At 37.5% G+C, this 15464-nt stretch overlaps 1 protein-coding gene across 6 annotated transcripts in view; it reads left to right on the top strand.

Annotated features, from left to right (window-relative positions):
- The window catches only part of ARHGEF4 (Rho guanine nucleotide exchange factor 4), a 481275-nt gene that overhangs the window by 381340 nt on the left and 84471 nt on the right, over nucleotides 1-15464 (top strand). Inside the window, exon 1 of one of the 6 annotated variants that reach the window (XM_031959844.1) lies at nucleotides 5450-5480. The exons of the other annotated variants lie outside the window; for them this stretch is intronic. Within the exon in view, the coding sequence (XP_031815704.1) occupies nucleotides 5465-5480 (16 nt within the window). The 5' untranslated portion in view covers nucleotides 5450-5464. Of the gene's footprint in view, nucleotides 1-5449; nucleotides 5481-15464 lie in introns of those variants that run through there. 6 annotated transcript variants of the gene reach the window in all.

The following is a 15464-nucleotide window of genomic DNA, read 5'->3' on the forward strand; positions in this document are numbered from 1 at the left end:
TCTGGAGCACTCAAGGCTTCCTCTGGTGGTTATCGCTATGGGTAGCCATGCTCTTTGTTCATTGTTTATAGATTTTCCCAGGCTCTTATGCCCTTTGGCAGAGAAATAAATAGACAGAGTATGAAAGCTAAGCTCTAGTCTTCAAACCAACTCACTGATGCCAAAGATGGACTTGGAAATGAGCACATCTCTCTGGGGTCTCTGTTTCCTCAACTGTGAAAATTGTAAAAGCTGTAAAAGATTATTTGGGCCAAATAATCTCTAAGGACTTTCTGCTTGAACACGCTGAGTCAATAACACTGTTCAAAATGTCATCTGTGAATGGGTAAGGCATTAATCCATTCCTTATCCAGTGTATGTAATCTGTAAATGGAGAGCCTTCTACTAATCTGTTGTTCTTGTTGTGCAGAAGCCATGTACAACATTTCAAGATTCCATTTAGGGGTTTCTTGGCAAAGATGCTAGAGTAGCTTACCACTTCCATCTCTTCAACTCATGACTTGACCAGGATCCCACAGCTACTAAGTATTTGAAGCCAGATTTGAATTCATAGAGATGAGTCTTCCTGATTCCAAGTGCAATGCTCTATTAAATGCTGCATCCAGCTGTCTGACCTACTTGTGACATAGGAGGAGAGGGGAGAAGGGGGAAAAAACTTCAAAGAAAGTTATAGAAAGTATTCAAATGCAAAAGGAATAAGTATATAGTAAAAGTCATGCCCGTCTGTCTTTTAAATCTAAAAATCCCTTTTGCATGCAAAAGTGCTGCTGCTGATCCACTGTCATTTGGATGGCCATCTTGAGTTATTTCTCTGTAATTTGGGAAAACTTTATCTTGAACCTCACATTTGTATATTCTTTTTGCAAAAAAAATTAGTTGCACATACTTGCAAGAATGGCTGTGTAAGGAAAAGAATTTGTCTCTACCTTGTAGGAGTTTTTGAGTGTGTGAAGCTTAAAAACCTATTTGAGAATGAACTAGTGATTTTGGCCTCAATACTTCCCAGTCAAGTGTATTGTCCTCAGATTTGAGATCAGAAATCCTTGGAAATATCATGTCATCTTCAAGCCAACAGGTTCCCAAGTAGGGATTGCCTTAGAGATCATCTAATTGAACCAATGTATCATCATAAACAGAAAGGAGTCTTCCCTTGGAGTCCCATAAATCTCTATCTACTGGACCTAACATAAACTCTAGAATAGAAGACTTAGGGAAATGGGGTGACTATTTTCAAATATTTGAGGAGCTATTTATGAGGGATTAGACCTCTTCTGGTTGACCTCTGAGGACATAGTGTGCCACCAAAATCTCTACTGTATTTTTATAGTGATTCAATGATTCTCAGCTTAGGAAAGAGCTGAAGAGAACCCCGTCACTTCCGTCCTCAAAAAGTTTTATTGACTCCCTATTGCCTTTAGAATAAAATACAAATTCTTCTATTTGACACTTGAAGCTCTTTAAAATCTGATCCCAATCTGCCTTCATAAACTGATTTCTAGTTGCTCCCTTTTATGGACTCTACATGCTATTCAAACTGGCGTAGTTATTATTTATCATATGTAATATTCAAATAAAGAAATAAAATAAATGTAATGTTAATGTTTAATATTTATTATTATGTAGTATTATATCTCCATTATCAAGGCTTTTTCACAAACAAAAGAATCTCCCAAAGAAAACAATCCCCTGTACTTGAAATGCTTTTTCTCCTCATCACAACCTTTTGGACTCCTTAGTTCTCTTAAAGATTCAGCTTACATGCAACTAGGAGGCTTTCTAGACTTCCCCCCAAAGTTGGTAATGTTCCTCCCCCATAAAAATTATTTTGTATATATTTAACATTTATTTATTTTTACTTACATAATTTTGCCTTATAAGATGTAAGCTTCTTGAGGGCAAAGACTATTGCATTTTCCCCCACATTATCCCCAGTATCTAGTATTGTTTTTAAACGAATTGAATTAAATAGAATTTGATGAATTTCAGCAAGGTATTTGTCAAAATCTCCTCTGATATCACTGTGAATTATATGACCAGATGTAATTTGGATGAATGTATAATCATATGGAGATACGTAAATGGTTCAGAGGCTAGAGAACTGCTTCTAGAGTTAGAAAGACCCAAATTCAAATCCAGCCTTAGAAACTCATTAGTTGTGTTATCTTCAGGCAATTAACTTGTTTTTTGTTGAAATTAATCCACTGGAGAGGAAATGGCAAACCACTCTACTAATTTTGCCAAGGAAACCCCATATAGGGTCAGAAGAGATGGACATAACTTTATAGCAACCACATTTTTTGGATGCAGAGTTTAATGAATGCCCAACTCTTGAGTCATATATTTAAAAGTAGGGGGAGCTTGAAATAACAATGTCTAGTATTGTATAGTTCTTTAAATTTTACAGTATACAAATATTTTATCCTTACAACAACCCTTGGAAATCATTGTTATTATTATCTCCATTTTAGAGTGAGGAAACTGAGGCAGAAAGCAGTTGTGATTTGCTGTGATCACATAGCTAATAAGTATTTAAGGCCAGATTTAAATTTGAGTCTTTCTGTCTCCAGTCTTGATTTACCATGCTGCCTAACTGCCCCTTAGAAGTCATTTATCCCAACTCCCTCATTTTACAGATCAGGAAACTGAGTCCCAGAGTTGTCAGTAGTAAACAGTAGTACACAGTACTACTGTATCAGTAGTACACAAGTAGTAAAAAGCAAGTCCAGGAATGAACTTCATGTTCCCTGGTTCCAAATCTGGAGTTATTTCCACTGGACCACATTGTCTCTGAGTCAAAGTAGGGTCAAAGATCTTGTCCTTGGTTGATCTTATGTTATTCAACATTTTTATCAATGACTTTAAATGACACAGACAGTTTGATTTGTGTGTGTGTGTGTGTGTGTGTGTGTGTATTTGTGTGTGTGTAAGAGAGACAGTGAGACAAAGGAGAGAGGGAAAGAGACAGAAGTAAAGCAAGAAGAAGAGGGGGGAGAGGGAGAGACAGAGAAAGACAGAGAGGGAAAGAGACAGAGAAGGAAGGGGATAAAGGGAGGGACAGACAGAGAAATGGAGGGAGAAAGGGAGACAAAGAAGGTAGGTAAGAGGGACAAAGAGAGGGGGAGAGGAAAAAAAGGAGGGAAAGAGGCATGGAGGCAAGAAAGGAGGGAGGGAGGGAAGAAGGAGAGGGAGAGGGAGAGGGGGATGAAGAAGAGGAGAGGGAGGAGAGGGGAGGTAAGAGGGACAGAGAGAGACACACACATTTAAAGATAGAGACAGGGACAAAGACACGACAAACAGAGACATAGACGTACAGAGAGGAAGAGACAGAGAGAGGGAGGAGGGGGAGAGACAGAGAAGAGAAAGAGGAGGAAGAAGAGGAGAAGGAAGAAGAAGAAGTATATGTAAGAGAGAGAATAAAATTCCTGCTTAGACATCATAGACTCCAGGTCTATAGAAGTACAATGAATCAGTCAGGTTCAAGTCCAGGTATCACACAGGCCAGTAACAGCCAATTCAGTGGCTTCCTATGCTATTTTCCCAGTACATGGAAAACATCTTTTTTGCAAAGATTTCAGCCCTTAATCATTGTGATGATGCTTAAAGATAGGAAGAGTTGTAGGGAAGCAGCTTAGAATCAGGAGATTTCCATTTTTTTTCCTGGATTTGCTACTAAACCAGATCTGTGATCTTGAGAAATCACATAAGCCCTGTAAGCTATCAGATGGAGAAAAAATGCCTCTCTCAAATGAGATGATAAATGCAAAAGCAATTTGAACATTAAAAGGGTTATATAACCTTAAGTTTATATTGCTTCATGTTTGTCATTTGCCATAGCTCTACAACATATTATGAGCCAATTCCTACCCTAAAGATAGTGAAACACATTTTATAACACCTTTATAGCTTTCAAAGCAGTTTTATATCCATTCTTTCATTTGACCCCACAACATGTCTGGGAGGAAATTAAGACAGGTATTATAGTACTTACTTGGTGGATGAGGAAGCTGAAACACCAAAATCTTAATGGAGAGCCAACTTAGGTCAGTAGTAACTTGGAGCCAGGATGTAAAGAAAACTGGTTTAGTAGTCAGAAGATCTCTTGTCCCAGTTTTGACATTAATGGGTCATGTGACCTTGGGCAAGCCATATCCCCTCTAATGGGCTTCATGTTCTCAATCTGTAAAATGAATAAAATAGATTAGATCAGGGCTTCTTAAACTTTTTCTATTTAGGACCCCTTTTTCTCTGAGAAATATTTATGTGAGCCCAGATATATAGGTATTTAAAATAGATATATTAGTCAAACATTTACTGATAACAAGTCATAACAAAATTTATTTTAAAATAATCTTTGGTATACATATAATTTTACTATTTATTAAAGATGAAAGCAAATTTGCTGATAAGATGGATTGCTTATTTATTCTTACATGAAAAATTAAATCTTGGTGGAATATTTGATACTGCAGGACATAGTGTATTCGAGGACTTTATATGGTTGCCAAATTTTTCATGGCACTCACAGTCAATATATGATCCCATATGGCATTGCAACCCACAGGTTTAAGAAGTTTTGGACTAGATGATCCCAAAGTCCTTCTCAGCTCTAAAATTCTTTAATTCTAAGATCCTTTTATCACTATAATCTTTCCATGCTAATCCATATTACATATTCCCTGAACAGTGTTTTTATTGAAATGAAATGAAAAAGTATTTATCAGGTGCTTATTATGTGCCAAGATCTCTTTTAAGTGCTAGGGATACCAAGAGAAAATTGAGATAGTCTATGCCCTTAAGGAGCTGGCATTCTAAATAGGTGAGATAACACCTAAAGGAAGATTCAGTTTCATGACAGATGATAAAGACTAAGAGATTCTTAGATTCTTGGAAGCAAAGTAATATAGATAGATATCCTCTGACCAAGAAGATAATGGTCCCAAGAATCAAAGTAGGAAACTGAAATACTTTCAGCTCAAATGAGGTAATATATGTAAATACACTTTGAAAACTTTGAAATGTTATATAAATGCCAGTTATTATTATTATTATTAATGTTACTATTATTAGAATTGGTATTAGTATTAAATGAGAATCATCAGCTCTCAAGGCTGGTGATGATTTCATTCCTTCATTCTTTTGCCTTCCTGCTAAGCTCAAGCAATGGTTATAGGGCAATACAGAGATATGTTGGGAAGTGTTTAATCCTTGAGTTGGGGAGAGAGGGCAGAAGAAGGCAGGGAAGAAATATATGCATCATATTTTAGATGAATAAAATTATTAACATTTTCCCTATCACTTTTTTAAATCTAGGCAATCGCCAAAACAATATATCAAATCTTGATTTGTAGAAGTAGTAGATTTCTGAGGTACAAATGATTGCATTGTTCATTCAAGCAATGGGCACTAAATGATTTTAGACCATTCCTTCCTGTAGCAGGAGCAGTGTTGCAAAGTGGGAAGAGAGATGAACTTGGAGCCAGGTGAGACCTGTCATCATTTAACTAATTGTGGGACTTTCAGCCACTCAATAACTTCTCTGAGCGTCAATTTTCTCATCTGTGAAGTGGGATAATAATATCTGTGATACCTATTTCACAGGATTGTTGTGAAGGTAACATGAGATCAAATGGGCAAGAGTTACAGTATTATATAAATGCCAGTTGTTCACTGGATAGGAAATGTTAGGGATATGGTTTGAATATGGGTCCAAATGGTAGTCTCACCAACAGAAATAATGAGGTCAGAAGAAGGAATAGATTTTGGAGGAAATCAATAAACAAATCAATAAACATTTAATAAGGGCCTACTATATGCCAGGTACTGGGCTAAACTCTGGGAATACAAAAAGAGACCAAAAAAAAAGGTCTTTGTCCTCAAAAAGCACACAATCTAATGGGGGAGACATTATACAAACAAGTGTATGTAAAACAAGCTACATGTAGTTTAAATAGGAGATAATTGATAGAGAAGGCACTGAAATTAAGAGATGTTTTAAAAAGGCTTCCTGTAGAAGATATGATTTTAGTTTGAACTTAAAGGAAGCCAGGGAAGTCAGTAGTTAAAGTAAAGGAAGGAGAACATTTCAAGTTATGGGGGAATAGCCAGAAAAAATACCTGGAGCCAAGAGATAGAGTGACTTGTTCCTAGAACAGCCAGGAAGTCAGTGTCACTGAATTGAAGAATACCTTCAGTTCTTCAGGGAATAATGTAAAAAAGACTGAAAAAATTAGGAGAGAGTTTTCATATGAAGAGCTCTGAAAATCAAACAAAGCATTTTGATTTTTTCTCCTGGAAGCAATAGGAAGCCCCTGGAGTTTATTGGGAAATAAGCTGTGATTAGATCTATCTTATACTTCAGGAATGACTCTAGAGTCAATGCTTTCCCCACCTAACCATGCTGTTCCCATGATCTAAGCTATATAAGTATTTAAGTTGATAGTCAAAATTCAAACTTTGGTCCTCCATTCTCAAAACCTGTACTCCTTGTAACTACCACATTGAGCTAAATCCTGAAGCACAGAGGTTTATTTAAAGCAACAGAAAAAAAAAAAAAACCAGGTTAGAGAATTTTTTCACTCTAAAAAATATTCTTTGGTTCCCCTCCTATATAAGACTGGTCTTAAAAACCTTCAGGGAAGATTCTAAAAGCCTTGGATTAATATGCAGATTTTATGGGAATCTGTGTGGTTGGAAATGTAGATTGGGAGTTCAGTAAAGAGATCAGATCTAGAAATACAGATTTGAGAGTTATGTGCATAAAACTGAAATTTCCAAGGAAGGTAATATAATAAAGGAGAAACAAGGCCAAGAAAAATCTTTGGATTAATTTTTAGCTTCATAAAGACTTAGGTCCTGACCATAGATACACTGTGGATTTTGTTCTTAATTGAATAGAAAAAAACCCCCACACAATCTAAAGAATTATGTTTTGTTCTGGGAGCCACATTTTAGGATGGTCATTGATAAGATAGAAGAAGACCACCAGGATGATAAAGGACCCCATGCAAAGATTAGTGTAGTGGTACTGGAAGTAGTTAGCATTAGGAAGAGATGTCTCAGGAGGCATGATATGCTGCCTTCATCCTTAGGAAGAAAGATCAGATTTACTCTATTTAGCTCCAGAGGGCAGAATGAGGAGCAATTAGGAAAAGTTACAAAAGGGAAAATTTAGGTATGATGTCAGGAAACATTTCTTAACAATGAAAGCTCTCCAGAAATGGAGTGGGCTACCTTCCAAAGGAGTGTATCTTCCTCCCCAAGACTCCAGCCCTTCTCATTGGAGAGCTTTAGGCAGAGACTGAATGGCTACTTTTTGGATGTGTTATAGTGCAAATGTCTTTCAGGTATAGGTTAAACTAAAGAACCACTGTGATTTCTTACAACTCAAACCTATGATTCTATGTGAATATCATTTTTGGTGAATCTACAACGTTTGCAGTTTAGTCAAAGTCTAAAGAAAGTCTAGTTGGTGCTAAAAAGTACAGTACCCAAGAGTTTGGTCTTTTTCCCACTTTTAATCTTCATAACAACCTTTAAGATATAGGAGCTATAATTAACCCTATTTTACAAATGAGGAAATGGAGATTGAGAGAATTAAGTTAATCTGCCTAGCATCACCCACAGCTAATAAACATCAGAGTCAAGATTTGAACTCAGGTGATCATGGCTGCAGATCCAGTTTTACAGTAATTACTGATTACAGTCATTGACTGCCTATATGTGGTCATTTGCTTTATGGAATAGAGTCTAGCTAGGGAGAGAAGATATACACAAGAAAACATTTAATAACATCATGAGGCAATTTATGATAAGTGCTCAAGTAAATGCTATAGATAATAATTGCTATTTCTAAAGGAGTTAGAGTGGAGAGTAGCAAAAAGGGGTGGAGGGAAGGAGAGAAGGAGCAAGAGATAGAGACAGAAGAGAGATATAGAAGGAGAGAGAGATAGAGACAGAAGAGAAATAAAGAGGGAGGGAGAGACAGAGACAGAAGAGAAATAGAGAGGGGTGAAGAGACAGAAACAGAGGAAAGGTAAAGAGAGAGAGAGGTAAAGGAGAGAGAGTGTCAGCACTTGTGAGGTAATGGTCAAGGAAGATTTCCTGGGAGAGATTAGACTTGAGCTGAATCTTAAAAGTAGAGAATCTCAGTGGGAAGATAACATTCCAAGGAATATCATTGCATAAGCAATGGCATGGGAGCATTGAGATCAAAGTGTTCAGGAATATTGGAAAAATGCTCCTAATTGGACTTGAGAAATTGGGAGAGAGTGAGAAACAAGAAAGAATAAGTAGTTTGGAGCCAGATTGTTTGACAGGATGAGAAACTTCAACTTGAATCCAAAATTACAGTAAAACAGCAGTCTGAAAGTAGAGTTTTCAGGAGATTAATCTGGTAGCAGCATGCAAAATAATTTAAGTGAAAAATAAGTCAGGAGACCTGGCAAAAAGCTATGACAGAGGAAGAGACCTTCTACTTATTGGACACTGGCTATCCTAAACTTAACAGTGTGTAGGAATAAGGTAACAGAAAATAAACTAAAAATTATCCTTCAGAAATTCTTCCATGCAGAGTTGAAATAAGACACCTACTGTGTGTCAAGCACAGGGAATACAAAGGCAAAAATAAAACTTAGAAACACGATTTAAAATAGGCACATATAATAAGTAAAATTAACAGTTGTCTCATTTTGCTCTCCTTTCCCCGCCCTCTGTCATGCAGAACCCTACTCCTCATTTATCCCTGAGCAGCCTCTCCTGGTCAACATTTATTTTATTTTTTTAATACACATTGCTTTATGAATCATGTTGGGAGAGAAAAATCAGAGCAAAAAGGAAAAGCCATGGGAGAGATTAAAAAAACAGAAAAAAGAAGTGAACATAGCATGTCTCCTTAGTTCTTTTTTTCTGGATGCAGATGGCATTTTCTGTTCTGGTAAACATTTATATCAAAAATTTAAATAAAAGCCTATCTGACAGGCTTATCAAAACTTTCAGTTGAAACAAAATAAAGAGGAATAACTAATACATCAGATGATAGAATCAGCATCCAAAAAGACCTTGGCAACCCATGATGGAGAACCAAATCCATCTAATAAGAAAAAATGTAGTAGGAATCAATAGAAAATTCTGTGCCTGGCGTCTAAAAATCAACAAATAAGATAAGGAAAGCATGCCTAGATAATAATTCATGTTTAAAAAAAAGATCTAAGGGATTTGCCATGTCAGTGTGGGCCTGACAGTATGAATGACTTGGCAGCCAAAAAAAGCTATTGTAATGTTTAGCCTGTACAAAAGGAGCCCTAGGGCCCAGGTTGAGGAAAGTGACAATCTTGTTGTACTCTTCCCTGGCCAGGTAGGTATCATTGTGTCTAGTTTTAGGTGCCCTGTTTTAGGAAGTACATTGACAAAGCAGGGTGTGCCAAAGCAGAGTCACTGAGATAGTGAGATGATGGCAATCTATGGGACATGAGGATTCATTTTTAGGCTAAAGGAAATAAGAATTTGCAGGGATGCAATAACTGTTTTCAAATGTCTGGAAAACGATTCTACTTGGCCCCAGAGGGTCGAACTAATTATAAGGGATGGTTGTTGCAGAAAGACATATTGTTGTTCCATTTAAAAAATGTTTCCTAATGTTGAGCCTTCTCCAAGAAGGGAATGGGCTCTCTGAAGAGGTGATGAGTTCCCTGGATAAGTAGAGCTCTTCAAGATGTCAAGATGTGTCAGGGATTCCTGTTCATGCACAGGTTGGATTAGATGGCCTCTGGGAACAATTGCTATTCTTTAGTCTGGATGCATGGCTTATTGACTCTTTACACCCAGACAACTACTCTCCCTCCCCAATTCCAGGCAGACTTTTCAAAGCTGTAGGCAGTATGAGGAGACAGTAGTGAGTTCCAAAGTTTCTGTCTTTTCTCCTCCCTCAGGAAAGCAAATGCTTTATGACTAAGAAGATTAACCACCAGCCCAGCCTGATACAGTTATAAATTTGCCCTCAGGATTATTTTGGTGACATAAATCCCCATTCCCAGCTCAGATGCATGGCAGTTGAGTGCCACATTTTGACACATGTGTGGGAGGCCTACTGCAATAAATTCACAACATCCCCCATACCTGGCAAGCAGGACGAGGAGATTTATGGCCCTGTTTGCTGAAATTCATCCAGTTAGCCAAATAGCCCAGCAGGGAATCTGCTTCAAATAAATTATATGAAGTATACTATGTTTGTATATGAGCCCGTGATTGTACATTTTTGTGCTTGAGTGTGCATGATGAATATTGTTCCTTACTGCTCTGTGGTTCACCTTTTTGATCTGCCTCTGATAAGGAAAGAGCTGGCCAGCTGTATGGCCTCTGGATTTTATGATGTTTGTAGCAGTTTGCTCTGCAGTAAGGGGGAAAAAGGGAGAGATTAACAGCTTTCTCTTAACACTATCCTCCAGGGTCTGATGGCTTTGCTAAACCAAATGTCAAGAAGAATTCAACAATAATAACATCAAAAGAGTTTCATGGTCGGAGTCAGGTTAAATAAGGCCATAGACACCAAGTGAAATCATTTTAATTTTACCCTGTAAACAAGAATTCTAGACTGGGAACGATTAGTCTTGGGTTCAAATCTCAATTTCACCATTTCTTGCCTGTTGGACTTCATCTGTAAAGTAGTAGAGGTGGAACTTGATGACCCTGAATCTCTCCATAAGTTCTAACTCTGTTCTTATAAACCATTACATTTCTAATCTCAAGTGTCTGTCGTACAATATCCCCATGCTCTTGAACCAGAATAAAATGTAATTGAGAAATGTATAGCAAAATAAATGAAATCCAAGAGAATATAGATAATGTTAATATGTGATTTTCTATGTCGATATGGGACCCACAGGGATGCTTAGCTAAGGTCTGCTGGTCCCTGCTTCTATTTGAATTTGGCACTTCTGCCTTAGAGCATGAAAAGTACCTTAGCCTGACCTTCTACTGACATATAGCAAATGAATCCCTGAAGGCCATTAGTTCTCAAAGAACTCTACACATTTTTCCCCCAAGTAAAGTAAATCTAGTCAAAAATCACTGCAGAAATGTAAATACTAGTTTCTGACCAGTTAGTTGAGGAGCTTAATGTTTGATGTTAAGATATGAGAGATAACATGAGATAATCCTAGACTTGGTCAAGAAGAATCTGGATCCGTATTCTGCCTCAAAAAATTCAAAGCTGTGTGACCTGAGAATGTAAAGGGATCATAGTATCATGGTTAAAGATGCAGACCAGAACCTCAGAAGCTACTCAGGTACAAGTAAAGAAACTGAGACCAAGGGAGTTTTAATGATTTTCCCATGATTTCTGACCATTTCTTCATCTGAAAATTATATAAAAATAAGAGTTATAAGGCTGTTGCAAAGATCAAATGAGATAATGAATGTGATTGCTATAGAAGCTCCTTAGCTGTTATCTGCCAACCATTTTCAACTATAGATACTAAAAATACCTGGTAGGTAAGAGCTATGGGGCTCTGACCTTGTACTGACCCAAAAGGAAGAGAAAATTTCCCAGGAAATCTATTACCCTTTGTGCTGCTATTTTAAATCCTGGCCTTAAGGTCCTTTTCTAATTTACCCTTTCCCCCCAGGGACCTCTGATTCCCACCTCAGCTCACCACTGAATCAGACCCATAAGGCATCCTGGGGGGAATACTGAGCCCTAAATAACCAAGTGTTTATGCAGACAAATCCTGACCATTAGGGATGCAGCCCATTGCTGTTCCTCACATTTACTTCCCGGGGATGCTCACAAAAGCTGGGTAGGAGGGACTGAGGGGGTCTGTACCCTGGGAATGTACCAGTTTCTATTGAATTCTGGGAGTCCTCTCATGGAACGACCAGACTATAAAGCTTCCATTTAAACTTGATACCTATTCCAATCAGTGGGGGTTTCAAATAAACCTGTCAAACTGACAGGAACGTCCATGCTTCCACCCGCCTGATTAGAAACTATTGAATTGTGAGCCCCAGGGAAGTGTGGGGGAGGGTAGGTGGGTTGACAGATCAGCAGCTACATGCTTGCCTGCTTTGCAGGAATATAATTTATCACGGCAGCAGCCTCTTCAAGCTGTAGAACTTCAGTGCAGCTAGACACAGTGTGATCCTGGGGAAACATCATGGCCTGAGCTTTTAGTCCTCGCTCTGCCATTAGCAAGCTTAGACAAGGTAGTCAGCCTCCATGAGTCTCCTTTCCCTCACTTATAAAGCAAATAATAATAATAATAATAGTAACAATAGCTAGCATTTAATATTGTGCCTTCTCTATTCCAGGCATGGTGCTAAGTGCTTTTTAAATAACATCTCATTTTATCCTCACAACAACCCTGAGAGTTAAGCGAATTGACTTGTCTGGGATCACATAGCTAGTGTTTGAGGCCATATTTGAACTCAGGTCTCCCTGACTCCAGACTCAGTGCCCTGTCCACTGAGCCATCTAGCTGCCCAAAGTGATTCCTATTCCACTGAGGTCATTGTAAGAATAAAATGAAATTGTGGATTAAAAAGCATTTTTGAAATTTAAATCTACTTTATCTCTCCAGTATTTCTAGGTGAATGAATCTCAGGGCTCCCCTCTGCCAACCCCTTCATTTTATACATAAGAAAATGGAGATCCTGCAAGTGATTTTCCTAAGTTTATAAAGGCAACAAATATCTGAAATGGGATCTGGGTCCTCTGACCCCACAGCCAATGTGTTCTCCTTGGTGCCATATATAATGTTCCACTGCCTTTGCCAACGTGTATCTGTCTTGTGTCAGATATAAACCTTCTGAGCCTAAAACATTTTCACAGGCCTTATGTCCTTGTCTCCTAGAAACTGTCCTTCCCCATAGCTTGTCCATTTCTAGCTGCCATAGCTTTGGAATTCTCCTCACATTAGGTACTGGTCTCAGTGAACTACCTACCCATCAGATCCAATTCTGCAAGTGGCTCTTAATCTCAGAGTTTGCAGGCAGCTGCTATAGCCTGGGCTGATTGCTTTGTTGTGCACTGACATCTCCAGACATAGGACTTTAGAAATATGGCAGTCAGATATCTTTAGGCTGGCAACCATATTTACGCAAAATTATGAGAAGACAATATGATAAAAACTACATGCAAAATGTTACTTTGGGAAGTGCCTTCTTAGCATATCATCTCTCTGATTCTTTAGAATTTAGCCCAGACTAAAATTCTTTTTGGTTCAAAGGAATTCTGAAATGAAGAGGAAATTGGGTTCTAAATAGTCTTGCCATATGTTGTAGTGGAAAGAAGACTGGATTTAGATTCAAAAGACTTATGTTCAAATCCTGATAATTCTGATGCTGACTATTTATGCAGCCATGGAATTTACTGGCAAGATTTCATTCTTAAGGACCATGCCTTAAACTAAAACCAATCTGATTCTCATTGGTCACCATTGGTCCTAGGACAAGCCCCATTTGGTCATTGTTTGGCTCCTGATTGATTCAGATTGAAAATAAATAGCAATCATTTCTGCTTTGGCCAGAAACCCTGAGGGTTTTTCCCTCTCAGATTCATTCATTTATTTATTTATTTAGATTTTTTGGAAAAGGTAAAAGAAGAGATTCTTTGCTTCATTTGCTATCCAACCTTAATCACTGAATTGTTACAGCCTCCATCATACTGAGACCAGTTGAAGACCTTAGCTTAAAAAGGTCAACGTCTCCCACTGCTTCCAGGGCCATCTCCAGTTATCCTGATTCAAATCTGGCCACTGGCCCCAGATGGCTCTAGAAGTAAGGCAGCAGATCCTGCACAGCCCTTCCTCACTTAAATCCAATTCATTTGCATGTTATAGCATCATCTCCCACATGTCATGGTTCTCTTCAAGAACAAAAGACAAATAATAACATGTAGCCATTGGTAAATCTTTTACCTTTCTGGCTCAGTTTCCCCATCTGAAAATGGGATTGATAATTAGCATTTGTTTCATAGGGTTTTTTGAAGAAAGTATTAAATAAAACTCAAGAAATTATATAAATGTAATTTTTGTCAGAATTCATAAGACTGTGTCCTTTCTAATTTAATCTGAGCAGTCAGTGATCTCTGAATTCATAAACTCTCTGGAATTAGGTGAGTCATAGACCTTCCCAACATTCTAAAACAGTAAAGGATACATATTTTACATTTATCAGAGAATATATATGTGTAAATGGAAAGTCTGAGCTGTAGATTACTTTTAAAGGAAAATGGAACTTTGTCCATTGCAAGCAATCCATACCAAACTGTCAAAAAAATTTTTCCAAGCTGGGATCTAGTGATGACAAATTTCAACTCACCTCCTTGCTACAATTACTTCTATATAATTTTATAATTTACTTTAATTAATTTAAAATTTTCCAGATTCTAAATGTGTTGTCTCAGTGAAGTAGGATTTTTTACAGCAAATAAAATGGTGGTCTTAAGAATTCTTGGTACCAAATTCCTCTCTCCCTCTGATTCATATTGTCAGTGTGCTATTATTGATGTAGAATTGGAACTCAGAAGAGAGTTTAAGGATGATATATAGTATAGATCTTGGAGTCACCTGCAAAGAGATGATAACTTAAAAATGTTAGTTGTTGGTGTCATCGAGAGAATATATAAAAGAGAAAAGAGAAAAGGGTCCAAGACTCACAGGTAGAAGATAGAAGACAGAAGAGATTGAGGAGAAAAAACACTCATAGATTATTAGTTGAATTCCCTGAATTACTATAACCCAGCCCAGCCCTCCCCATTTTGAAGATGAATTCTAGAAGAAGATTTGTCCAAATTCACACTAGTAACAATACATCATAAAACTATTACTGCATCATTTAACCTCTCTAATTTTTTTCATCTGGTAATAGGGGTAGGGAAGGAAACTAGATTAGTTGTATTAAACCCAAATAAAAACTGCATCTCCATGAGCTATATATTGACTTAGAAAACCATAAATTAACATTATCTATGTTGTATTATCTTGCTGAAGTTGACACCTAGGGACTAAATTATTTCCAAGGTCTAAATCTATGATTGTAATATGTCATTCACATATTTCCCAAACACATAAAGAATACTTACCACTCCATGAAGTCCAGAACGTTAGAATTGGGAGTAACCTTAGAGATCATTCAATTGAACCCTTTAATTTTTAGTTAGCCCTTCCACATCATGACTTTCCCTATTGCAGTTTTGATATATCAGGGTCAGCATAAGAATCTAAATGGGAAGATGGCGCAGTGGATAGAGCACCGGCCCTGAAGTCAGCAGAACCTGAGTTCAAATTTGACCTCAAACACTTAAGACTTCCTACCTGTGTGATTCTGGGCAAGTCACTTAACCCCAATTGCCTCAACAAAGAATAAAAAAGGAAAAAAAATAATTTAAATGGGAATTAGGGGAGAGTTTTGTGGAAGCTGCAAATGACACAGAATCTATAACCAAATACTTAACCCAAATTTTGCAATAA

This window comes from Sarcophilus harrisii, chromosome 3 (genome assembly GCF_902635505.1).
Source record: "Sarcophilus harrisii chromosome 3, mSarHar1.11, whole genome shotgun sequence".
NCBI classification, from domain to species: domain Eukaryota; kingdom Metazoa; phylum Chordata; class Mammalia; order Dasyuromorphia; family Dasyuridae; genus Sarcophilus; species Sarcophilus harrisii.